Source organism: Lonchura striata, chromosome 3 (genome assembly GCF_046129695.1).
Source record: "Lonchura striata isolate bLonStr1 chromosome 3, bLonStr1.mat, whole genome shotgun sequence".
NCBI lineage: Eukaryota > Metazoa > Chordata > Aves > Passeriformes > Estrildidae > Lonchura > Lonchura striata.
Genome location: NC_134605.1, coordinates 90,872,138 through 90,898,860, shown reverse-complemented (window position 1 = coordinate 90,898,860; position 26,723 = coordinate 90,872,138). Strand labels below are relative to the sequence as shown.

Sequence of the window (26,723 nt, the reverse complement as noted above, 5' to 3'; positions counted from 1 at the left end):
CCCACATCCCAGATGCGGATGGGACCACCCACTTACCGATCTTTCTGTTGGGCTTGACAACTTTAGTGCAGAAGTTGCCTTTCTGCTTTGCTAAAGTTGCATTACCAAAACATTTGCCTTGTCCTGTGATTTGACTCAGGGTGATTCCTCTGCGGGGAGTGTCCCATCTGCACTGCTGGGGGGCACTGGCTGTGGAGTAACTGAAGGGGGTGTCTAAAGCAATGCCTTCGTAGAAAGGGGGTTTAACATTATAACAAAGCTAACAGGAGTTAGTTAGGTTCGGTTTGGTTTCGTTTAGGGTTAGAAAGGTAGTTTCTAGTATATAAACACAGGGGTGTTCCACGGGCTGGTGGAGGGTTCTATGTGACCCTTTTGCAGCTCGAGGTCGACCAGTTCCAGCAAGGCTGCCATTCGAGGCTTTGACAGGGGCCACTGCTCGACCCATACGGGGTCTGGTGATTTCCAAGTCAGTTTGATTGGCAGCAGTGGGTGTACGGCAGTGGCCCTTATTATAAATTTGTAATCCTGACTCCTAACATAGCAAGGATGTCCCTTCCTATCAGGGGTGGAGAGTTTTGCAAAATGTAGGGGTGGATTGCTACTGTTTGTTCTGGTCCCTTTTTTGTATGAAGCGTTATGGCTACTAATTGGGTGCTTTTCCAAGCTCGGGACGGCCCTCCCACTCCGTTCACTGGGGGGACTTCTTTGCATTGCCAGTGTCGGGGCCACAGTGCTTGGGGAAAAATCGAGCAGTCTGCTCCTGTGTCTGCCCAAAACTGAAGCCCTATGACATGGGGGTCCTGACTGCCATAAAGGCGGCACGTCCCCCACACCTTCGGTGGCTCCTTCCCTATTTTCATGGCCAGGGCAACCCAGGGGTCCCGTTCTGGGGCGTCCCCTGCTGACCCTGCGGCACAGGCGCTGCTTGCGGCGGTAGTGGGTACGAAGGTACCGCAGGCTGTGTTGCGAAATTCGCTGGCGAGGGTACGAAGCTGGCTGCCTCCCGTGGGGGTATGGGGTATAAGGGCGCCCCGTCCCACTGGGGGTTGGCATAGATGGGCTGCCTTGCATTTGCAGCGGGAGGAGGCTGGGTGCAGCCCGCACGCCCCCTCCCTCTCCCGTTTCCCTGGGTCCGGGACCTGCATTCCTTGGCCAGATGCCCCTTCCTCCCGCAGCCCCAAACAGGCTCTTCTCGGGCGTGCTTGGGGTGGAGGCGCCGCGGCGGGCTGCCATGCCAGCTAGGGACAGCTCAGCGCAGGCTATTTTTATTTCTCCCCAGTCGGTAAACTGGGCTGGTTTGTATTGTGGCTGCTTTTCGGTGCGGCTTAAAGCTTTACTTGGTTTTGTTTTAAATTGCATTGGCTCTATTCTCTTCGTCTCAGAGTCCCAGCCGGCTCCCGGCAGCTCTTCCGAGCTGCCGGAGCTGCTGCCGGACTCCGAGTCGGAAGTCGAGTGCCAGCGCACTTCCGGGGCTCGGTGCCGTTTTGTGCGGCTCCGACCCCGCTCCTCCCCCCGGGGGTGGCGCCGCTGCCGCCCCCCGGGCTCGCCCTGCCTCCTGCAGGGGTGGGTTTCTCCCTTACATGGTAGCGGCGTCAGGCGCGGCTGCCGATTGGCTCCGAGCCCTCTGCCGCTCTCCTCCTCTTTCTCCCGCACACGCGCATTAGCGAAACTCCGCGCCTCTGGGCTCTTCGCGCCGAGACTGCCCGCGCCCCGCCCCTCCCCTTGGCTGCCGGCGCCATTTTCAAAGGCGTATGGAGGCGGCGTGGGCAAGATCTCCTCCCGAGCCGCGGCTCCCGCGGCTCTGGCTTCCCCCGCCAGTCCCTGCCAACAGAGCTCTGCGCGCTGCTGCACCTCCGGTACCGGGTCACTGCCCGGCGGTGGCGGGGCGGATGGGGAAGCCGCAGATCTTTGGGAGGTTTCCGCGGGGGGTCCCGGGCCCCGGCCCGGGGAGGGGGGCGACGCGCCGGGCCCCCCCGGATCCCCGCTCCCGGGCGGGTCACCCTCAGGGGCGGTTTGCGTTGCTGCTCCTACCCCTAGCTTGGGTGTAACCAATAAACACGTACGCGCTGCGCTCCATGTCTCCTGCTCTTCTATTGCTCTGCGCAGGGCTTTCTCTACTTTTCCCCACGCCTTAAGGCATTTGCCGCTGCCTGAGGATTTCGTGTCCTCGGCCAGCGCGGCTGTGCATTTTTCCCATATTTCTGGATGCAAAACCTCCACAGGGCGTTCAATTGCCCCAAGCTCAAGCAGCCTTGCTATAGCAAGATAAAAGTCTTTGAGCTTACACTCAATTCCCCATTGCTTATGAACCTCACTTACGACCCTGGCGATGGCATCCATGATGATCGCGGGTCCTGGGACGTCTCCCTTGCCGAGAACACGGTTCCACCGGTCTGGCCGCTGCTCTTGTCCAGGCGACACCCGCTGCCCGAGCGAATTATTCCCGGGCTTCGGCACCAGTTATGTTGCCTTCAGGGGAAGGCAAGGCGACCTGGTTTCAAGGAACAGCACGGCAGCCCAGTCTCCCCTGGGCCACTCGGGCCAACGACACACGCAGGCACCAGTGTGGTGGACGGTCGAAAGCCTTTATTATCTTATCTCATGGGTTTAAATAGTCTTGGGGGACTGTGCTACGTCAGGGGGGGTTGGTAGGGTCTCTAGGGTTAGTCAGGAGTGGAAAACTACTGGGTTAGGTGTGGTTACATTCTTTGGGGTAAATGGATAACATGTTGCAGGGTGAGAGAGGGAAGGGGTCTTTCTTTCCGTCACATCCCGAAATCTTCCGTTCGCCTGTCCCTATCTACTACAGGGAGTAGTCAACCAACATGGTTCCTGTCTTCAAAGTCTGATGCAGTCACTCAGCTTACATACTGGTGATACCTTTCAGGCTCTGTTGCATGGGTTTAGGCATCTTAAAAGTATAGGACTTCTTCCCCACTAATCAGTGATCTTGAGTTGCTGAGTCCAGTCTTAATATATAGGTGGCACTCATATTTTCACTGGGATTTAACTAAGCTTGTCATAATAATAGAAGTGGTAATTTTTATTGGATCTATTTAATTCAAACTGGAAATCTTTTAAGCCTGGGTCTTTTTAATGATATTGGACTATAGATAAAAATGTTTATAAACCCCACAATATACATTTTAATTATTTTTATGTTAGCTTCTGGTATGAAATTTATTTCATTTGTATATAGCCAAAATATCTATATGTGGGTTTCTTATAATTTTGTAGTAGTCAGTCATAGAATCATAGAATATGCTGTGTTGGAAATTACCCATCAGGATCATTGGGTCTGAATCGTGGCCCTGCACAGAATATCCCAAACACCACAAATTTCTTTGGTTTAGTAGAATATTAATTTTATCAAAATGTTAACATACGGCATTTTAAAATTTTGAAAATAAATATAAATAATCCAAAGCCCTCCTACTCCTAATATTACTAACTCTGAAAAGTCAAAGCCAAAGGAATGAGTAGCTTCTTAAATTTAACTTGGCTTCTTTTTGCTGAATGAAGACAACAATCTTCTCTGGTGAAAGGCGTTTTTGGAATTTTGTATTAATATCCAATTTCTAAGAAAGATCATTTCATCAAGCAAACATTTAAGGAATGCATTTATTATCTTCTTTCATTTTATGCAGAAAAGTTGCTAATGTAAATATTTTTTAATGCTAAGCTTGGCTTGATAAATATGCTTTCTCCTAAGATGCTTGTGTATGCAGTATATGCTTATCTCAAAATTGTTTTACAAGTCATGTAAAAAAGAGGTGTTTCAATGGAGCTAATTGAAAATGTCTCCCTTCTAGATCTTGGCATTCATTTTCAATTGTATTCTAAGACAATTAAATGTGTTCAATATCCTTAAAAGTTATTTGGAATTGTCTCTAAAGAAAATAACTCTTGGTTGTATTTATTCTACACTTTCATGAAAGCAGGCTTGGTCTAAAAGTGCTCAGTGAGATGTGGACAAAGAATGTAGTTTCTTAAAAGAGTAGGTTATGGACCTTGAGTAGCACTTGAGACCAATCATTAGAATGAAGTATGTGTTATTAAATGTTTTCCTTAGGAAATTAAGATAGGAAAACAAGAAGCTACATTGTATTTCTATAGATACCCATCTTGGAAGAAAGTGTACCAATGTGTGGTGTCTCCCATGTCTTGCTGTAGGCTGGTCATACTCCTCCTGTGGAGATTAGTTGCATTTCCTGTATACTTTAGTTCATGGTAACAGAAAAACAATTTTACTAGTGCATGCAGTTTATTAATACTGCTATCAGCTGAGTCCTGTTTCTGTAAGTTGATGGAATACTACCATACAAATGGATGAGCTCTCCCACCATTTGTTATTTTTTAAGTCTAGCTATGGACTCTGGTTTCAGTATGTAAAGCTTTGAATCACTGGAGACATTCCAGAAAGCTGGTGGGAAATAGAGTTGGGTGAGTACTTGGGATACTGCACATAACTGCAGAGCTTTCAGTCTAATATCTTCACTGCACACACATTCACATGAAAAAAGAAAGGATCTAACTGGTCTTGAAATCAGTTAATTGATTTTCACCCTGGTTTCAGTTTTTGTGTACTTGAAAGTTGAGTTTCAAGTACATGGTTTCATGGGGTGGGGAGAGAGGTGTGGAGACCTCAAACTACTTTCTGACATCCACTTTCAGTGAACAATTAATTTATGTTGTTGAAATGTGGTAATGCTAATGTAATACATATAGAGTATTCTTAAATTAAAGCTGAGGACTTTTACTGATTTCAAAATGTGGTGTGTATACATCAGGAGTAGAAATATAAGTAACAAAGTCCAATTCTGAAAATGTGGATGGTCTGCCTGTACTGAACAGCTCTTGAGTTTCTGGCCTAGATGAAGTGAAGAGGACAGTAATCTTCTACACAGAGTTGCACTTAGCTACTATTATATGTTACTTCACCCTGATGAAGTTAGATAAATGATGTTTTGTTTAGTGCCTTTTTGTTATTTTGTGTTTAGATGAAAAATTCAGCTCTATAGATTGTAATGATCTGGGCCTTTGTACTTGCCAAAGTAATTATTTTATTTCATTCAGTTTTCTTGAGGACTTTCTGAAGTAATTCTGCATGTTACAATAATGTTTTAAATGGATGATATTTTGAAGTATCATTGCTCATAATATTTCTTCAGATTTTCTTTTTTTTTTTTTTTTAATGTCTATCATTCAAAAGTTAGAAGAGTAAAGCTGTGGCTTTTTAAGGTAGAACATTACAATGTTACTAGTATCTAGTTCATTTTCTTTGGCATTTAAAATAAAATCTCATGACCTTAAATACTTTGACAGAGGGTCCTAACGGTATTGCACAACATTAAAAACAGTTTAAGCACAGTGTGTTTTGTGAATTGGATGCAGGCATCTTGCCAAGGTAACTATACTGTAACTACTTGGATTTAAATTCTGTTATGTTGATTTTAACAAAGATCATAAGTAATTGCAAGAATATGTAGTAATGTTTTTATAAAATAGATTATTTATAAGTATGTACTGAACTGGTGTTGCTGTATGTTTATCATGCACTGTAGTGTTTCTGAATAATGGATTATGGTGTTTATTGATTTAGATACATACTCATATTGTACTTAAACTCTTAAGAGCTCACTGAGAGCATGTGGAATAGGAGTGACTTATTCTACATTTGCACTTCACAGATTGTCGCTGACCGTCTTCATCACCAGAGATGGCCGTGGATTAAAAAAAATTAGCAGTTAATAGTCATAGGTACCTAACAATAATTTGTCTACATGATTCAATTCTCACAATTTTACCTTTTTCTTCCTCGCAATAATAGTTTGGTGAAGGGGAAGATGAGTTTGGCAGGAAAGGAATGACAGTGTTTTTAGAATATATTTGGGAATTTGGCTCAGCAAGAGTTGTGTTGAGTGTCATGTCCACACTAATATCATTGCTGACACAGCAAGAGAATATTCAGTGCTTCATTTACAGAGTAAACATTTTGAAACATAACATAATTAGCTGTTTGATGTAACAGTTCACAAGCTAAGAAAACAGTACCACTATGTTATGCTTCAAAATATTTACATGATCCATATAACATTTTGCATGGACAGTTATCACTATTGCCAGTAAGGCATAGAACAATGGCTTCAGAAGGAGTGCTGATAAACAGTCTTTCATCTTTGTATTCAGACAAGGAGATTCTTAGCAAATATTAAGTAATCAAGATACTCATTTATATTGAAATTTTCCACCCTTAAGAATGTTAGACTGGTGTAGAAATGAGCATTATCTTACAGTGTTCACTAGATATTTTCATAATGTTAGATCAAAGTATGTTTTACCCAGCAAGGGAGTTCAGTACAAAATCAGGACATAATATATAATGTTTTGAATTGATTTAGCAAGCAGAAAGGTATCAATAGCGATAGCACAATACTTTGGTTTAGAAAAATTTTCTGTTCACCCACCAGGAACCAGTGGATTCACCAATGGATGGTTCTTTAGAAATGGACTGAAGAGTAAACCAATGAAAAATAGGCTGGAAATGAAAAGCCACAATTTTATTCTGATATTTCTCTTTGAGAAACATACACATAGAAAAATAGTGAAAAATTTTACATTGCATTTTTTTTTTTCTAGAAGCCCTTTCAAGTAAATGTGGAAGGGGTGTGTTCAGGTCAAGAAAAGGTTTTGAGTTTGGGCTTATCTGTTTGCTTGTTTTCATTTTGAAAGTCAGTGTGTATTAAAATTCTGGAAAGAGGTTTATACTTTTGGGCCCAGTTTGTTTCAATGTTCTTAAGTATGCTCTGAGTATAAGTGGTCAACTGAAGTAAACATGGACATGAAGTACTGTTAAGATATGTGGAGTGGACATACCAATCGCTGTGGCTTGGCCTGGAAAAGTTAAAAGTTGATTTCTCTCAGTATGAGTTTGTCAGTAGTCAAGTCAATTGTAACAGATTGTTTGCAGGGAAGCACAGAAGATTTCCTCCTTGGTTTTGGTTCTCGGTGATGTATTTTCCCCACGGCTGCTAATATTCTGTTGGGATAGTGAGTAGGTTAGGATTCAGTATGTTCACTAAATTGGTTTGTCCTTGGGAAGTAAAATGCTGGATGAGCATTAGGTGTGCTTAAAATTCTCAGTGATTGTCTGTCAAATCTGTTTCTGATACAGAATTTCAGGAGGTGATGCTATATGTGTTTATAATTTCCTCAGATAATTTGCTCTTTTTTTTCACCTCAGCTGGATACATATAAACAGTAGAGAGAAGTGCTGATTCATCACTCATGAGCCACATTAAAACCATCACTACTTCTAGTGAGGAGTTGTAAGAAAAGGCCCTCTTACTGAGCAGCCTTCCTGTTTTAAATGTCCTTTAGGATTTCTTTTTCATCTTCTACATGTGTTCAGTAGAGCATAAGCAGAGTACACATGCACACTTTCTCAGCTGAGAATTGAGATTGAAAATAAACCTTTTGTGATTTTGAATGGAGAAGCTGACATTCCTTGGTGTGATGTTCCTTTTGTAAATGTAGTCCAGTTTACTTTCAAACACTGTAGTTATTTTTTATTTTTTCCCCTCTAGGACTTGCTATATTAAAGCATGTGCTGACTCCACGGGTGAAGGCAACTCATGTAGCCATTGACTCAATGAAAGACTATCTGGATGCAGTGTATGATGTGACTGTGGCTTATGAAGGTACTGTGGACCACAAAGGGCAAAGAAAACTGGCACCATCTATGACAGGTGAGTTGAGGCCTATGAGACATGCTGTAGCTGTATACTTCTCTATATACACAACTAACTTCAGATGCTTTGAAATGCTCTGAAGATAATCTTCACAGCACTTCAGCCATCCTACAGACCCCTGGTATGGCGTTGCTCTAGTCACTGGGCTTTTACAGGAGTTACCTGTGACAGTTCTACCCTCTGCTTCCCTATTCCAATTCTAAATATAAGTGCCCCTTGCATCAAAGGGAACTTGGAGACATAGGCAGCAGATTCCATTTACCTTCATGTTTCTTCTAGCACTGGGATTTGGCATCAGCTTAAATTCTCTCTCTTCCTCTGCTGTGCTACCTATGTGTACATGTACACATGTACATCTAATTGCTGAAGTGCACATATTTTAAAGGTAAAATGCATAGCTGTAGTATTCTACTGACATTTTTTTCAAATTGCTGCACACAGCCAGAATCTTACACTCAACAGCATTTTGTGCAAGTGGGCTTCATTTGCTTTAGTATTTTAAACTACCTACAGGGCCTTAAGAAAATCAAATTAGTTTTACATTCCTTGAGTATTTTAACTAGAAAACATGTTCTGGAGTTTCTGCTGGGGAAAACTCAGGGACAGAGAGTTTCAGTGTTTCATGTTTATTATGCTTGGTGGTGGACTGATAATTTATTCTTAAGTAAATAATTTGCTTGCACTGTTACTGGAGTGCCAGATATCATCTTTCTTTCCATTTGTAGTTGCTGTGTTACTCAGCTGTATCTGTGCCTATCTGTTGCTGGTTGGCTCAAAGGGGCACTTTTGAGTCTCTTGCACTACTGATACCAAGTGGGGAAAAAACAGCTACAGTACTTCCACAGAGCTCTCCAGAGTTATGGGTGAGGGATCAGTGTAGACTGAGGGACCTGCAGGGAACTTGTCTAACTCTGCTCCTCAACTCACCCGGTGTCACTGGGACTTGTTCCTTCTGCTGCTAAAAATAGTTTGTAGTGCAGCTGTTTCCATGTCACTTCATTAGCAGGTGTAACTCCTTGAGTCACATGCACTGCTTCCCAGGTGCCAGTCGATTAGAAGTTCAGCAACTGTCTATTTTAAAATTCCTTTGGATAGGTCAGAAACAAAACTGTCAACACTGTATTATTAACTCAACACTTGTATTGTACTGTAATGTCTTAGGATGGTTTTATTTTATGTACATTTTGTTCCTAATGGGCATTTGTAATGTCAAAAGTTCTTTTTATTATTTACAGTTACTTTATTTTTTTTAAATGCATTCTGACCCTTTTATAGTACCTTTGGAAACTGAGCAGCCTTCTTCTTGTCTTATCACCCACCCTAAGACCCCCTTCAAAACAAATAGGAGTGTTCTCCCTGCAGCATATCTTGTTTCATAACTTAATTACTAGGCAGTTTCAGCCATTCTCATGGTGAACTTCTCACTGCCTAATGGTTAATTAAACTATTAAAATGTCGTTACCTGATGATAAGATGGCAAATGTTCAAATTCCTTATAAGAACTCTTCACCTATTGAACCTTATGGTTTGCATGAAGCATGATATAATTATGAAAGGGGAACCAACAAGCTGGATTTCCCTGTTGGCTTTTTTTTTTTTTTTTTTTTGTTGGTGTCAAGCAGGAATCAGATGCTTTGGGGTGGCCACTCCACATCCAGCCTTTTGGAGCCTCCATGGCAGCAGTCCAGGCATATCTTTCAGTCAGGTTTACTGTTAAGGCTGGGGTAATTAGTGGCTCAGCCCTGGGGTAGAAATAAGGCAGTAATACAGAATGAAGTGCAGCCAACCAGCTGTTACCCCTTACAGAGCAGATAAATGATAGATCCATGATAGATCAACATCGCTTTCCATGCTATTGTGGCAGTCACATGTATTCCATATTATATAAATTATGTAGATTAAGAACACTTTATGAATTACAGTGTGGAACATAGTTGTCATTATTTTAGGCTTTCCAGACACAAAGTAACAGACAAACAATTTCTGTTGTAAGAGATCAAGATAATTTCATTATTTGTTATGCAGAAGTCCAGCAACTGGTCTGTCAGGAGTATAACAAGAAATTAATTAGGCATACTTATGCATGTGACATTTTTTTAGCATTATTTCTCATTCACAGTGCTAAAATGAGTTGTGCACACATGAAAAGGACATTTTATTTCATATGAACATTTCATATTTGTGTTAGGACTTGTTGAGAATTTTGTTTTTCATTCTCATCGGAATAAAATGGCAGTGCAATCCTAGTAATTTTTAAAAGATAAGGCTGACATGTCTTTTTCAATCCAGCAACACTGATGGAAATTTATTGCATGGAAAACAAACGTCTGATAAACACAACTTTACTTGAGGACTTTATTTCCCATACTATGACATTTCCCATGTGAATGAAATCTGAATTCTACACAGATACAGTGTTTCTTGAAATGCATTTTGCTTTCAGTTCTATAAATCTCAATTCCTCAGAAGAGCCTGTGCCATTTCAGGAAGAACCTATACTTACCTGAGACATCATCAGCTCTTGGCTGTTGTCTTCAGTAGTAAACAAAAGAGATTAAAAAGAACATTTTAGTGACTGTGAGGAGTACTGGCACACTTTGTGAAATTGTGTTAGCAAAATGTGAATGGGAAAAAATTCTGAAGAAAAGGTGAATTGCTTTTTAAATTTTGTAGTATGCAACTTTTAGTCTAAGTAGTCTTCCTTAGCAATTCAATTTTTGAATTTTTTTTTTAAGTCCAGCAATCTTAAATATACTGTTGACTTGCTCAATAAGATTAAAACAGCATAGTATATGTTTCACTGTAAGGACAGTGAATGCCAGACATACCTTATAGAACATGATGCCATTTTAGAGCAAGCAAATTACTATAGTATATATTTTCAAATGTGTTGAGCTTTTTGTCACTACTTATGCATATTAACATTTTTTTGCACTTTTCAGTGGCAATTTTTAGAAAACATCAGATTTGATTAGTCTTTGACAGTGACTAAGACTAGATTAACTTTACACAGGGATGTTGCTTTCTGATTTTGCTTCACATCCAGTTGCAATCAATGGATGGAATTTTTTTCTTACCATTTATTCATTTGCTTTTTACAAGTTTGGATCTTGATACATTTCCATTGGAAGTTTATCTGGCACATGACAGCCTTTCCAAAGCATAGCAATTTCCCACAGGTTTCTCCCCTCTCTCTACTCCTGAAGATGGCTTGTCCAGATCATTAATGACAGAACATCGTGGTGCTGCCTGGGGGGGACCAGGCTGCTAGGCATTATTTATTTGTGTTCATTAGAATAAGTTGCTAATAATCATATGGACACTGCAGCACAGCTGAAGGACAGTTCAGGTACTGAAGTCTGGAATAACTATTTAGAAGGGAAAAGAAGAAGGAGAAACTCGTGCTACATTTGTTGATACTGTTTTACTACACTGTCATCAAGTGAAAAGCAGAAATAAGTTTGGGAAAAAAGTATGAGAATGTAGTTTTCCCCCCTTCTGAATAAATGTACTAAACGTTCACATCCATCTTTGTCTGGTGTTAAAAGGCAGGTCTCATGGGACGTGGGAATTGTTATCATTCTTGCACCTGAAAGAGAATTATGTACACATCTACATCTTTATTATTCTGCCTGAAGGCTTTAGTGTAACCAGATGGTATTTATCTGGCCATTGTAGATGAAAGAGTGTGTGAAATAGCAGCATGTGACAATGATAAACACTGAATAAAAATAGCAAGTATATATAGGCTGTGTCTTAAAGAAGTCAGAGGAATTCTTGAGAGTTATTGACTCTGCTGTATATCAGTTCCAGAACAAACACTTTGAAAGTTTGTATATGTGAGTATTTCTGAAAATCTGTACATCACTTTGATCAGTATAACTTGAGAAGGTCAGACTGGCCTAACTTCCCTCAGGGAAAGCACACTTTTCCAAAAGCTTGCACTTTTATTAGGACCCAGTTAGACAGGGACTATAGAAAAGACAAGACTATAGAAAAGAAACTAGAGCAATAGTCTTTGTCTGGACTGTGGCCCAAATTTGTTCACATCCATTGTCTCTCAAGGTCCAAAGAAGGATAACAAGCACATGGTTACGGATGTAACCATCCATGAAACTATTAAAAAGCTAAATTATTAAGCTGATAAACATTATCAGAAGTATGAAACAGTCCAAAGTAAATTTTATAGTTATGAAATTACTAATAATCTCTTCAGATCTCTGCTAGCTGTCATCTTCTATTGCATGAAAGAATATTGAAGAGTCAATATCATTTGTTTTAGAGTAACCAAAGAAAGGATGTAGATTAGACCTCAGGCTGGACATTAGCATTGGTGAGATTTGTATCATGTGTAGGATGGCTTTTTAGCATGTACAGTAAAGCTTCCATCAAAAACTTGTCATTCTGCATCTGTTCAAATAGAGTTTAAGTAATAATTACCTTTCATATTCCAGTATGCAAAATTTACATTGAGATATTTGGAGGAATTTCAATCACAACACTAGTTGTCAACATAGTTCTTTCTGTGGGGGCTGAACTGGATGATCTCCAGAGGCCCCTTCAAACCCTAAGAATTCTGTGATTCTTTGATATTCTATGAGACATTTTTCTTTTCAAGGAAAGCCCTAGTTTTATTTTGTGCAAAATAAAACCCTTTTAATAACATGATTTCACCAGGTATTCCACACGGTAAACTATTCATTTTTAACTGAATGCATTTTCACTTGTCCTCTGTAGGACTAGAACTGTCATTTTTAGACCCCCTGTAATTCCCTATTAGAAGCAGTTTGAAAAATATGAAAACCCGTCTGTTAATTTGGGGATGGCACTTTTTAAATTTTGTACTGGCACTTTCAGTACAGATGTGGGCATATGTATCAATATTCTGCAGATAAGGACAGTCTGGGTAAATGCAAAGATTTTCATACTGTAAGAATTAAACATTGTACTTATGGTCAAAACCCACATCACCAAAGAGCACCATCAATTTATGGGAGTGTATGAAAGCTTGGATGTAGTTCAGCAGAGAAAATGAAGGTCAGTCTGAGCATGAGTAGCACTTCTGCTTCTTTACCTGAAAACAAGGACACAAAGATGTCAGCTGTGTTTGGAATTCCTGTAGGTCAGTTTCTTGTCTCCACCATCAGCCAATCTTGGATGCCTAAGGAAGAATGCAAGATTCAGCCAACCCTAAATGTGTCTAACTTTTCCCAAGTTTCCACAGACACCTGTGGGCACTGTATCAGTGCTCACACCCACTTGGTGGGGGTAATGACCCTCTGCAACTCCTTCTGAGCCTCAGGCATGTGTTCCTCTGCTTGTAAACCAGATTATTCTGTATCTCAGTTATTCCCAAGCAGCTCTTACTGAAGGTAAGCATCTGTAGTGCATCTGTAGGTTCCCTTTGGGAATTTATGATTTGAAAACAAATGGTCATCAGGAAAACTCTGCTACACAAGAGGCTCTTGAAAGTATTTACACTGGAGATTCATAAAATTACCCTGCACCCTGGACCTCATGTACATGCGAGAGGAAGCATTCCACTCTCAAGCAGCCATTTATTTACAAAGGCTCAAGAAACTCCTGATCTTTATGCAAAAGTGTATCTAAACTCTGAGGATAACAAAAACAGCTTTAACTTCTTCACACCATCAGGTTTGGCCAAAAATATGTTGATCTTTGAGAGTCTGTGTTTATTTTTGGGTTTTTATGCATCACAGTCCTTTTCTTTTACTCTGTGGTGCTGTTCTCTGTTTATCAAAACAGACTCTCTGTAAGAAAGGCAAAAACATCAATACTAGCAATACTGACATAGTTCCTAACAGATCCTGGTTTTTTGCTATAGAGAACATAGTTTTGAACTGGTTTTCTCCTAGTCCACTCCTTGTATTTTTTTATTGCCTTTTTTTCTTATTTGCTTAGTTTGAAATTTTTTTTTTCACTTCTGAAACTTTAAAAATGTTCCAGGGAAGTCACAGATATCTCCTAAATTTGCTCATTTTTAGTTACCAGTGGTGGAATACCCTTTAGATGTAATCCACTGACCTAACCTGATCCAGGTTCTGTTCTTGGCAGCCTATGGATCAAAACTGTTACACTTTTGTAAAAAACATACTGCTAACTTGGCCAACATACAATATTCACATATTGTTACAGAGTAGTACAAAGGCCAGACTGCATCTGTTAGAATAACAGATTAAAGCCACTCAAAGATTGTTTCATTGAGCTATAATATGCAAGTACTGTGGGCCTTCATCAGAGACTGTCTTGGAAGAGCAAGACAACTTACAGTGACACTATACTACTCTACATTGCTAACATCAGTATAGCGAACTATAAATGCCATTTTCTAAGATTCTTTAGACTTCAGCATCTTCAGGAAGGTACAGGCAAATTATTATTTACCCTTGATTTTTGCAAGATTTGTGGAGCTGTAGTTCTTATCTGCCATCTTCAGGATGGTTTTTTTTAATTTATATATATATATATGTATATATATGAATTTCTTTTTTTTTTAAGCTGTCATATCATTCATTATGCTTCCCTTCTCCAAACTGAAAATCTGGCCTTTTTCATGTCTCCTTTTTTGTAATGGAGGCACTTTTCCTCCTTAAATATTTCAGTTGGTCTTTTCTGTGGCCTTCTCTGAGTCCACTACATCCTTCTTCAGATGCAGAGACCAGAATACACACAGTATTTAAAATGTGAATTCATAATCTTTATCTGTAGAGTGACTCTCTTTGCCTTGTTCTTGATGTCCTTCCTGAAGCTGCCCGGGATTTGAGGCTGCTGCTGAGAGGATGGTTTTAGGGAAGGGTCAGCAACTCCCCGATTGTAACCACTAATGCTAAGCATAATGTAATCAGGGTTTCAGTTCTTTTTTTCCCCCACATTTGTTTACACTGAAACTTGGCTGCCACATTTTTGCCCTGTTTGTTCAGCTTTGAGGGCTTTTTGAAGTTCAGCCAACATTTGACTACCCAAAAGAGCTCAGGGTCTTCTGAAAGAGATGTGAAAAACTGGAGCATTCACAGTTTGCTCCCTTCTTCAACTCATCAGTCATGAGACAGAGTAAAACCAGTCCTGGCATCAATCCTCGGAGGACCCCAGTGGCCAGGTCTTTTCTATCCCTAAGGCCTTCCATTTGCATCCTCTCCTTTAAGCAGCTTTTGGTCTTTAAAACATCATTTCCTCTAATCCTGTGGCAGCTTAATTTTTTTAATAGTCTTCAATGTGGAACCCTATCAGAGGCTTTATGAAAATTCAAAAATATCATGTCCAGTGAATCCCCTTTATCCACCTTGTCCTTGACACTGTTGTAGAAATCCAGCAAGTTGATGGGAGAGGATTTCCCTTTACAGAATCCACACCAAATCTTTTCAACAGACTGGGATTATCTGTGTGCTCAATGATTTTATTACAGACCTATTATCTTACCCAGTGATGGAAGACTCTGGTCCATATTTCTGTATTTCCCAGCATCATCTCTAAAGTTCTCATTTGTAGAAGGGAAACTCCCCATTTTTCTGGCACAATGGTTGTTTGTGCTGATAGGTTACACATCTTTATTTTTAAATTCCACATTTGAGAGCTTCTGGATGAATGCTGTCTGGTCTTGGTGACTTCCTGACATCTGATTTGTTTATTTATATTTAGTCTAATATTTTCTGTCTGTTTACTTATTGATCTAGTTCCTTTGAATGATCTGTACAAAGAATGCGGTGGGTGTAGGAATCAAACATTTTAAAGAAAGAATGATGTAAGCAGATATATGAGCTTCTCTTGCATGGGTTTATACTTGACCATGAGCTCTGCTCTTCACACTTTTGTCATCCAGCAATCCTACCAGTGACTTACCAGGTTTACTTCTTTTAATATACTGAAAAAAGTTAAAATAAAGCACCCTTTCCATTTTTCAAGTTCATTTTTACTCCTCCTAAGTTCATGTTTACATTTGGCATGAGCAGTTTTGTGGTTTTTCCTTATTTGGATGAGCTTTCCATTCCTCAAATAGGAGAAGAAGGTAGGCGTATCATGGTAGCCTCCTTGATTTTCCCATTAAAGTCATACAGCTGTTTTTCAGACCTACACAGACTTTTCCTTTTGGATTGTTGCACATGTTTTATGCAAGCTTCTATTACAAGTTTTTCTGGGGTTTAGTATTTGGTGAGTTTTTTAATAGCGTCTAAGTTGCCTCCTTTTGGACTGTATGTTTTAGGGTGTTTTGACACTGCCTTCCCTCCCATTGTGTGTACTCCTTTAATTCATAGAATCATTAAAGTTGAAAAAAACTTCTAAGATCATGAAGTTCAACCTTCAACCAAACACCACCACACCCACTTAACCTTATCACAAAGTGCCACATCTGCTTATTTTCTTGAACACTTCCAGGAATTACAACTTCACCACTTTCCTGGGCAAGCCTGTTCCAATGCATGGCCACTCTTTCAGTGAAGAAGGTTTTCCTAATACCCATCCAGGCTGAACTTCTGTGTTGCAGCTTGAGGCCATTTCCCTTGTCCTGTCACTAGTTGCCTGGGAGAAGAGGCTAACCCCAAAGAATTCTGCATTTCTCTGCTGGATTCTTTCTCTACAACCCTGAAAGTAATTGTATTGTGGTTGCAGAGCAAGACCACACCAGGATCAGCATCTTCTCCTGTGGGTTTTCTTACTTACTAGTTCTTCCAGGAAATATTTTTTTCCCTACTCTGATGTTTTTGTCCAGTTGGTTGGGTCATCCTGGTTTGGGTTTATTTGGGATTTTTCCCCCTGCTTATCCTGCTGAGGTATCAATGCAGTTCAATCAAGGCAGCTGGAATCTGACACTCTTGTTGTCATTCCTGAACTTGCAGGTCTCAGTCTGGTTTCACAATTTCTGTTCACTATTATTAAGCTTCCTTGGAAGTCATTTTATTATTTATTGTATATATATTCTAGTAAAATCTGGATTTTCCATCCACAAGAACTTTATTGTGCTTTTGTCCCCTTATTATAGAAAGTATAATATATTATATTGTACTTTATATAGTCTTTCATGCACAGCACCCTACCCTCACTTGTATGTCCTTTTCTGTCATTCCTAGTAGTCTGATTACATTGCCCACTCCTGCAAGCCCACCAGGATGTCTGTGTTACAGGAAGCAGTGATCTCTAGGTGCCAATAATTATTGTAATGTCTTCAGATTTAGCCTACTCATGTTGGTACAGAGGCACTTCTGAATCTTGCCCCACAGTGAATGGCTACATCCACCTCATGTTATATCCATCTGAACAAGTTGCTTTTTCTGACTTTCAGTCTTCCTCAAGCGCCATTTGAAGCAGTCTCTTATTTTTAAGTTTTCTTGGCCAGCACCTTGGCCTAATAATGGTCCAGGTGCATCCCATTTCTCACTTCAAATCATCCTCCATCTCCTGAGCTGTATGCTCCTTGCACTGTGCGCCATGTACATGCATGGGGGCACTGATCTCTGTGTGCATATAAGTCCTTGCACGAGGTCCTTGCAGCATTCATGAGATCTCTATTCTTCAAGTGCAGGCTTGTTTCCTGGCTGTGAGCTTCAGTCTGGGCTGCACAGCATCCCCACCACGCTTCCCTACATCCACAGCACTCGCAGGTACTGGTACTGCTCCTCCACTGCTGCCAACTCCTGCAACCAACCTCTGCTGGCCCAGGATGTTTGCTTTCCTGTCTAGTGCTGCTTTGCTCTACTGCTGCTTTATTTGGTTAGAGCAAGTCATGAAATAGTTTCCTGTCAGCTCAGCTTGGGATGATGGAAAGCTTGAAGCTGAGAGACAACACAGCACTTAAATTTATGTTTGTTTTGCTGTTTGATTGTTAATTTGGTGTACAAAGTAAATGGGAGTGGAGAGATGGGATTTCTTTCTTTGAAGAGGACATAGTTTACAAACTGCTTTGGTAGCTGAACACTGAAGTCCAGACTAACACAAGTTTAAGAAGTGAAGAAAGAATCTACAGTTTAGATGAATGTCTCTGCTATCAGGGTTTTGCCTGTAAAACTACACAAACCACAAGACACCATGTTTTATTACTGAAGAGATGTATTTTTACACATTTGAAGTGCTAGTTATTTAGAATAAATACACATTATTCAGATTTCATTTTCCTGTGATATCACTATCAGTTTATCACAAACATTACTAAAATCTGTTCAAACAGGAGAGATTTGGGGCTCTAAGTGGACACAACTAAGTCAAGCCTCAGTTTGTCCGTTCTTAATTTTGAAGGACTTTGGAAGCAATTACATTGCAGTAGGAGAGCCAGTGTAGGACATTGAAATCTGAGCTACTTTATTGCTGTCAAATTTAAAGTGCATATAAAAATAGACTTCATTAGTAATTGAAAACTGGAATATCTGTTTAAGTGTAACGCTGCTATCACAACTTTCTTAGGGACAAGGCAAATAATTTGGAGTGGTGGAATGAATTTGCATGGTTCAGAAGGGTAAGGCAGTCTGAGGCCAGTTGTTTGTCCCTCCTCAGTTACTGATACGTCGGTGTTTCGGAGCTTTCTCCTCCCTCAGTTTCCCTGGTAATGCTGGTAATTCCAAAGAGAAGTAATTGGCTTTTGAAGGTGAGGAGTTGAGAACTGGTAGAATTTTGCGGCAGCCCCAAATATTGGTTTGCAATTAAAAATTCCATGGATTCAATTCCTTTCCTGGAGTTTCTTGCACCTCATTTGTTAATCCCAGTGCTGCAGTGATTCCCCCTCTGAAGTCCTGTGTTTAGTGTGAATTCTGTCCCACTGAAGGAGAGATACAGTGTCACAGCTCAATAAGAAAAAATGCTGAATCCACTTTATTTTAATTTTCAATTCCTTCTTTCTGCTGTGCTTGGTCACTAGAAGCATTATAAACATTCTGTGCTTGTATCTGTTATTTAACCAGATAGAAAGTTTTATTACGAAATTACCTCCCACACAAAAGTCAGTCTGTTTGGCTCCCCCACAGGTTGTTGGTGTTCATTTAACCCAAATTGTAGAGGGTTCTTGACTAATGCTATCCCCAACATAATGTTTGCTTGTAATGCATGATTTGCATTTCTGTTTTGTCTCTTGCAGGAAAGTTCAGACTTGCTTGTTCCTGCTGTTAATTATAACAAATTCTAGCAAGTTTAGGAATCTGAAAAGCCTGTCAGATGTTGGCCTTCAGGGCTAGTGTCCCTGAAGTTTTGGATGTAATTTGTGCATAATAAATTGCTTCAATAAGATTTTGTTTCTTAGCTTAATTACATAAGTCTTTTGGGAGTTAAGCTAATGTGAAATTAAGGGTCATGGGACCACCACAAGCCTTTGGAGGTTATGGTGATAAAATCCAGCTGTTTTTTCTCACAATCAAACTCCAATATGTCGTCCTTATCCAATGGTGTTCTTATGTGATTGCTGTAACTCTGTAGACTGGGGGAAGAAAAGTTTGGTTAGTCGCATTAAACACTGACATGAATTGGATAATTAAATATTAATCAACTACCTGACTTGGCTGACTGCATGTATTACAGTGTCATCTGCAGATGTCCTGAATACCCAGGCTTTGGATAAAAAGGTTTTGAATCAATGTGTGAGAATCATGACCTTCCCCAGGGTAGCACCTGAAGATCATACAGCCCTGAGTGAGGCTGAACTAAGTCAAACTCAAAAGGGAGAGTGAGGTTGTTGGAAAAAGCAGTGGGATTCAGAAAGGTGGGAAATAATGACAAAGTTTAGGACCTTCACATATAGGGATTCAATTTAGAGTGGCTGAAGAAGACCAAGGTGGGAAGTGGTAAGAATCAGCTTGCTTGGAACTTGGGCCTAAGGCAGAAAGCCAGCATCAACACTCAGATATTTGAGGGGATTTTGTTGTCTAAGTTGAATTGTAGAATTGCTACACTTCAGCTTTGGTGGGGGAAGATGTTTCTTTTTAAATACTTATGTCTTGAGTTTTGATTGGTTTATCGTTTTCCTTAATAATTTATAATTGAGTTATAAGTAACATCAGTAAGGACTTGTTTGTTCCTATGCAAAACAGCCCATGTGCTGTGAAGCAAAAGAAATTAACAGAATGTTTTAAGTATCTTTTAAAGCTGGATCTCCAGCTCTTACTGGATATGTATACCATAGATGCTTTTTATAGGAGCCTAGTACAGAAAAAGACCAGATCATCTGGCTTCCAGGCATTTGTTTTCTAGATACAGTTTTGCATATTGTTAGAATGTTCCACTTAATAGGTAATGCCACTCAGAAGGGGATTTGTACATCATGAACATTATAAGCATTTAAGACATGAATAATACATCTGTAATTTTAAGATATTAATAGAATGCTTTTAGGTGCTCATATAGTCACTGACCTTCATGTAGTGGCCTGGATAGTATCCTTAGAGAAGCAGCCCTGCAAAATCCTTTCTTCACATTAAAGCAAGAGAAAAAAAATTCTTTTAGATAACATCAACTTCATTGTGGTTAATAAAAGCATTGCACATAACTCTGAAGAAAATGTGTACATGTACCATCATTCTGGACTGAGTCCTTAACTTGCCATCTTATACTTAACTTGCCATGTAATAGCTAGGAGAAGGTTCTACCAGAAACCTCTTGGCAGCAGCTGTGTTAGCTGCTCTGTGGCCAAGAGATGGAGATCATCCAGCTCTCCAGCTGATGGTGTGGGGCCATGTTGCTCTCTTGACACTGTGGTTCACTGAAGGGCTCTGTGCATGACGTCTGGACAGAACCACACACAGCACCTCACAGATTTCTGCATCCAAGCGCCTCAAGACCTTAGAGATCCCTTTATCTCTTCTCCTTCCCTCCCCCTCTGCAAGCACACACACACATTTGCATGAACAGGCTTTTAAAATTCCTTAAGGCAATTTCTAGTATGTGATAAGGACTGTTTTTACAGCAAAGTCCTTACAAATCAATAATCCCGTAAAGATGAAAAACAAATGGGGGATATCTGCTTTGGCAGACAACAATAAAGATGTACATGCTGTAACAATTTATTTGCACATCCATTCCTCCAGATGCCCCTTACAGTTACAGGTCAAAGTCTTCTGTGGATCTGCACTGCTGTCTGAAAAATGTCAACAACCTAAAGAGACCACCCAGTCTGTGTTACATTTTTTGCTTGTATGTATTGTAGGAAGGCATTTCTGGTCCATTTTCAAAATAGGATGACTATCCAAATTTCTGAGGACTTCTTTCCTCACATCATGCAAATCTCTGTCCAGGAATACTATGGTTACTGCTGTAACCCCTTGCTACTGATAAATGCAAATGTTACCAATACACACTGCACAGGATTTCACATTTACACCATGAAATACATTACAGTAATCATGCCCAGTATTCTTACCCCTTGTTAGTTGTAAGAAATCCCACAGTGCCATTTGAGTAATGGAGTTTTGTTTGTCCTTAATGCTTGCTCGGTAAGCTTGTCTAGGGATAAATTGAGGAAATAGCGGCGCAGGGGGGCAGGGGAGAGGCGGTTTCCAATAGGGCTGTCTCAAGCTCTGTGAGACAGAAGAAAAATGAAGGGATACAAAATTAAAAGCAGCATTTTGTTCTGAGTCTTTTTCCCTATTACACTTTTTAATTATAGGTTATTGCTTTAACTGAAGCATACTTTCTCCTGGAGATACTTTGGAAAATCACTATAATTCCCATTTTGTCATCCAGCAACAAACAAAATTTAGATTTTAAAAAGGATAAGCAAGGAGGATTACTAATTTTAAACAAAATTGCAGGATGGATAACTTTATGACATCAAAGTTACTGCATCCCACACTATTGAGTGAGATTGCTGCTGAGGTAGAGGGCAATATTTTCAAGCACAGCCTTTTACAGTTAGCAAGGTGCAGTTTTGGACAGTTTTTCCATGTTGTACATGATAGTGGTCCACCATTTCAAGTGTGTAGGCCAGATGGTTTCTAAGTTCAGTGAAGTGCTCAGGATTTGAACATAAGGAGGGAAGTTTTTTGAGCACTGAAGTTAGGCTTCCAAAGCACTTACAGTCAGATTTTTTTGGTGCATTCATAACTCAGTGTTTTTGTAACTCAGTCATGTTGTTTTGCTCTCTTCTTAGAGTTTCTTTGTAAGGAATGCCCAAGAGTTCATATTTTTATTGACCGAATTGATCTGAAGGACATTCCAGAAGAACAGATGTATATGAGAAGGTGGCTTCATGAACGTTTTGAAATAAAGGATAAGTGAGTAGAAATATGTAGAACCTTCTGTTTCAAGAGTCTGTCTTATTGCTTTTATATTAATAAATATACCCATGATTTCTGTGTAGTGCCTGCTGTAGGACTCTGTGAAGAGGAGTGATGTTGGTACTCCTATTAATCTAATACAATATAATATAACCTTGTGGTTAAACCTTTTGCTCAGGAGGTTGGGATTCCTGAGGTTTTGACCTTCTTTAGATTGAAGAAGTGTGAGTCCATATTCCAGGCAAGGCCCATTCATCTGAATACTCTCCATTCATCTTCTTCATCTGTGCAGGAATGTAAGATGCCTGTGGTAGGCAAGCAAGAAAAAGCAATGTGATTCTGCCCTTGTAATCAGTGTTAAGTTGGAGTGATAGAGGGGCAGGTTTTGATCTAATCTCTTCTGCCAAAATTGTTTACAAATCTTTCCTCCAGACAGTGACTGGATAAAAATACAGTTAACCCCAAAATTCCTACCTTCACTGGGGAAACAAGGTGAAGTAGAAGTTTCATTTGTCCATTTTTGAATTATGGCAGAAGTAAAGTGCCTGACTTCCTCCATCATCTCCAGATAAAGTCACTAGTGAGTATATGCAGCAGATCTTGGAGGGACCTTGTTCTCCAGAAGGACTTTGTGCCTAAATGTAGGATTTAAGTACTTTTTGAGAGGATTTAAGTATTTTTTGAGAGATGATTGTTTAATTTGCCAGATCTGAAGTCCTGCTTAAGGGAGCTGAATCTGTTTACTTTCTAAATCCTTGAATACTTCAAGTGAGACAGAAATTTCCCTGGTTCTTCAGTTCTGTTGTGTTTTAATATTGTTCTACCAGTCTCACACTCCATGGAAGTAAAAAATGTGTTCATTTCTCCCAAGAACTTTGAATTCATTTAGAAGTTAATATGACTATCTGTAAACATGGCACTGTTACTAAAGTGTCTTAGACATTTAGGATCACTACTTTTGAAAAATAAAAAGTCTGAATTTAATTTAAATAGATAAGGAGCTGATACATAAAAGAAAAGCCTGTCCAGTGTTTATCCCTTTAGTTATCTAGTGAAAGTGAATAAAACTGAATCATCCATGTGTCATTTTAAGGTCCTGTTCACTGGAACATCTTTCCTGGGTCTGAAGCAGTCTGTCGGGCAAATTTAGAGATAGTTAAAATAGAAATAGAAATAGTTAGAAATAGTTAAAACCTCAGAATTTCCAGATGCATTTATTACTGTTTTTTAAAACTGGGAGGAAAAACGTTACTATTAACCCAGTGATGTAGTGTCTTGCTCTTGCATGTTTAGCTTCCAAGATATTCAGTGTATTGGGTGTCCTTGTTACTTATTAATTTATTTTATGACGATAGTTCTTCCTCCACCTTTGGTGCTCAGTGTATTGTTTTGTCATACAATATTGTACAGTGTTCTGGGCTTTTCTGCTGAATGCTGAATAAAATAAATTCTTGTCAACTTTTATATTCACTGTTGCAGTTGGTCCACAAGGAAAATATGGCTTTAATGCTTACAAGGGTTCAGGTTGAGTCTTTTGACATGCATCATATTTGTAAGGTGTATTCATTGTTTGAACTTGTACAGAGGAGCTGCTACATATTATGAGACCATTTACTAAAAATGTTTGGTTAGAAACAGTTACTGGGTGAAAGTAAGTTTGCTTAAAATGTCTTACTGGCTGACTTTGACCATCTCCTTTTTCTCTGCTTATAGGTTACTAATAGAATTTTATGATGCAAAGGATTCTAAAAGAAGAAATAAGTTCCCTGGAAAAAGTGTTCATTCCAAACTAAGCCTCAAGAAAACTTTGCCATCTTTACTGTTCTTAGGTGGCCTGACTGCTAGTATGCTTCTGACAGAATCTGGAAGGAAACTATATGTAAAAACATGGATATATGGAACTTTAATTGGCTGCCTGTGGGTTAGCATTAAACCATAAGCAGATGTTAATCTCCAATCAGTGAAATGTGCAGTCTTTTCTTGTACATTGCACCAAATTTTTTCCTGACTTTATAGAAAAAAGTGTAAATAAAGCCTTATTGATCGAATATTGGAAATAATAGATTTTGTGACTTAAGCCTCTGTGTGGTTGGTCTGGGGAAAATAAATATAGATTTTCAAATTTGCTACTGATTTTTGCTGGAATAATGACAGATAAACCGAGTCATATGATAAATTGCTTTCCCCATGAACTAACATCTATCTCTCTCTGCAGATTTGAAAAAGTATGAGTTATGCATAAGGGTGTCTTATGTGGACCTGTGAATGTATTTACAGAGATTAATTTAGGGTATATATTTATTCTTCTGATATTCATGTTGAATTTTTGTTACTCTTTGATGCATTATAGCAGCTCAGTTGCATCTATCCCAGCAGTGTCACAACTAAAATCAAAACTTTCCTTTTTTTTAATTTTGTTCTTCAGTTTTCACTAAATACTGTGTTCTTTAAAAGGGACTGTGTAAGCTGGCAAATCATGAGATGTTAACAGAAGCAGAATAAAATGTTCCTGAGAACTATTGTTCATGGGGAAGAAGCTCTGTTTATCTAGTGCATGATTTTTGATTATATTGCAGTATTAGGTGATTATTTTATATATGCAAAACATTAAATTGTACCGAGCAAACAGCTTATTTTGCGCACCTTGCATTTGTGCATAAAAAGAATGTGTGCAGTGTAAGGAAATGTGAAGTTTTTGTTTCTGTCCAGAACCCTTGTAGCCTCCCTTGTGTCTGCATTACCCCTCACACCACAAGTGTTCAGCTGAGCTCACACTCCTCCATGGGTACGTGCCATAAGCAGAAGTTTCCTGTTGTCTCATGATTTTCTGGAATCAAACTTTGTAATCTGAGAAGTGCACAGAATCACTGTAATGAGGAACTTTCAGGTGTTCCTGGGAAATCTGGAGCGTGTGCCTTTCCCACTAACCTGATTTAGCCTGGTGTTTCATAGGTTGGCATCTCTGTGCTGTAGTATCCCACTAGATTCTGAGTCATTATAGGCCATGCAGACTGCACTTAGGCTGAAGTTATGGGGTTGATGTGTATGGTTTGCACAGTAGATAATAGTCAATGAAATGCATATCCTATCAGTATTTCACCTGCTTGAAAATATACTATAAGAAGCAAAATCAACAAACCCTATGAAAGTCTGTGATTCCCAAGGCTGGTATCTTTGCTGGGGAAAGCCATTTCCTGATTCAAGGGAATCTGTCTATATGTACAGCAATGGGGTAGGAAAGAAGAAGTATTTTATCTTCTTCCATTAGGGAATTGGACTCCCTGTATCAAAATTTAAAACCTAGAGAATATTTTTATATCACACTTGCAAGCTTTAAATGTGCATCTCTTTCTAGCTTCAGTACAATTTGTCTTGCTTTTGGGTCCATTGTGAGTTAAACATCTCTTAAAATTATATCTCAGTTTTTCAGATTCCACTATTGCCAGTTAATTAAAGGTTTTACCATGTGGGGTTGGTTTTGTTTTTGTTTTTCAACAGAGTGTTACAGAGGAATTACAATTCCACCTTAAAATCATTCAGTACAACTTTCAGTTTGCAGTTCTGTGTCCTTCCATAATGGATTTTGTCACTGGAGTTATTTATATCAGTGATTGATTCAGGATATGTTGATGAGCCATTTTTAAAACAATGACTGGGAACAATGTTGAAAAACAGTATTGTTATGAGGCTGTGAAAAAAAAAAAAAAGAAAAAAAGCCATTTTATGTAACAGTCAAATGTGCTTACATGTAGCTCTTCCTATTCTCAGCTGACTGTTACCAGTGGGTATAACGAGAAGGCAACGTTCCTATGTTAGTGTGAGTTTTTTCAGTCGTGGAAAGAAATTTTATTCTGACATGGCTAAAATTCTTTGTAACAGCTAAGAATAACATTTAATTATACATCAAAAATAAATGCAAAATGCTTAATTCATTTGTAGGAAAATAACTGCTATTTTGGAGAGCCTAATTACATGAAATATTGGATCTCTCTTGCTGCTTAAGTACCAGGAATATAATTAACACAGTGCAGCAAACAAACAGGATGTTTATTTTGAACCTTATTCTCTATGTTAATTTTTTTTTTCCTTGCCATTAATTTATAAAGTTTTGAAACTGTAATTTGCTGATGTATTTGGCATTGGGAGTATCATATGCTATTTCTAAATATGCACTGATATTAACTTGAAATATTTCTTCATTAAAATAAGAAGAGCCAATGCTCATTCAACTTTTCTGTCCTGCCTGCTTGTTCAATTTTTTCTGCACTTTCATGTTTATAATTTGGAGCTGTTCAAACAAAGGCTGCAAGTATGATTTTAAGACCCCAGTGGAAGGACTTGTGTGAGAAGCAGTCAGCTGAAAGAAAACAATTTTGTCTATTTTTCCCATGCAGCCAGAAATGTGTTGGAATTGATCTGTGCTTGTTCCAATGCAGCACACCGCCAGATCAGTCGAATGGCAATAGCTTTTCACCCTTGAGCACCAGCACCATTTGCTGCTCGTTAATGATGTTCATTAGTGTGTAGGACCAGCTTCTGCCCAGGAATTGGTCTCAGTGGCAATGAGCCTTGGCCTGACAGCACTGGCAGAGTGTGGACAGACCCAGGAGCAGGGAAGAAGTACTACAAATAAATACCTGAAGCATGTCATGGTAGCAATGCCACCAAAGTTGTAGTGATGTGTTAAATCTCAGAAGGACCTTTATGTTCAAAAACTGCCTTTGCCAGCTGTATCAGTGCCTCTGATAAGAGCTGTTTCCCTCCCACT

The 26,723-nt window shown here is 39.4% G+C and overlaps 1 protein-coding gene across 1 annotated transcript in view; it reads left to right on the top strand.

Moving 5' to 3' along the window:
* AGPAT5 (1-acylglycerol-3-phosphate O-acyltransferase 5) overlaps nucleotides 1-26,190 on the top strand; it is a 57,881-nt gene extending 31,691 nt beyond the window's left edge. The window contains exons 6-8 of the mRNA XM_021551255.2: nucleotides 7,587-7,748; nucleotides 21,829-21,952; nucleotides 23,669-26,190. Of these exons, the coding sequence (XP_021406930.1) occupies nucleotides 7,587-7,748; nucleotides 21,829-21,952; nucleotides 23,669-23,894 (512 nt within the window). The 3' untranslated portion in view covers nucleotides 23,895-26,190. The remainder of the gene's footprint in view (nucleotides 1-7,586; nucleotides 7,749-21,828; nucleotides 21,953-23,668) is intronic.
* The last annotated feature ends 533 nt before the right edge of the window (nucleotides 26,191-26,723 follow it).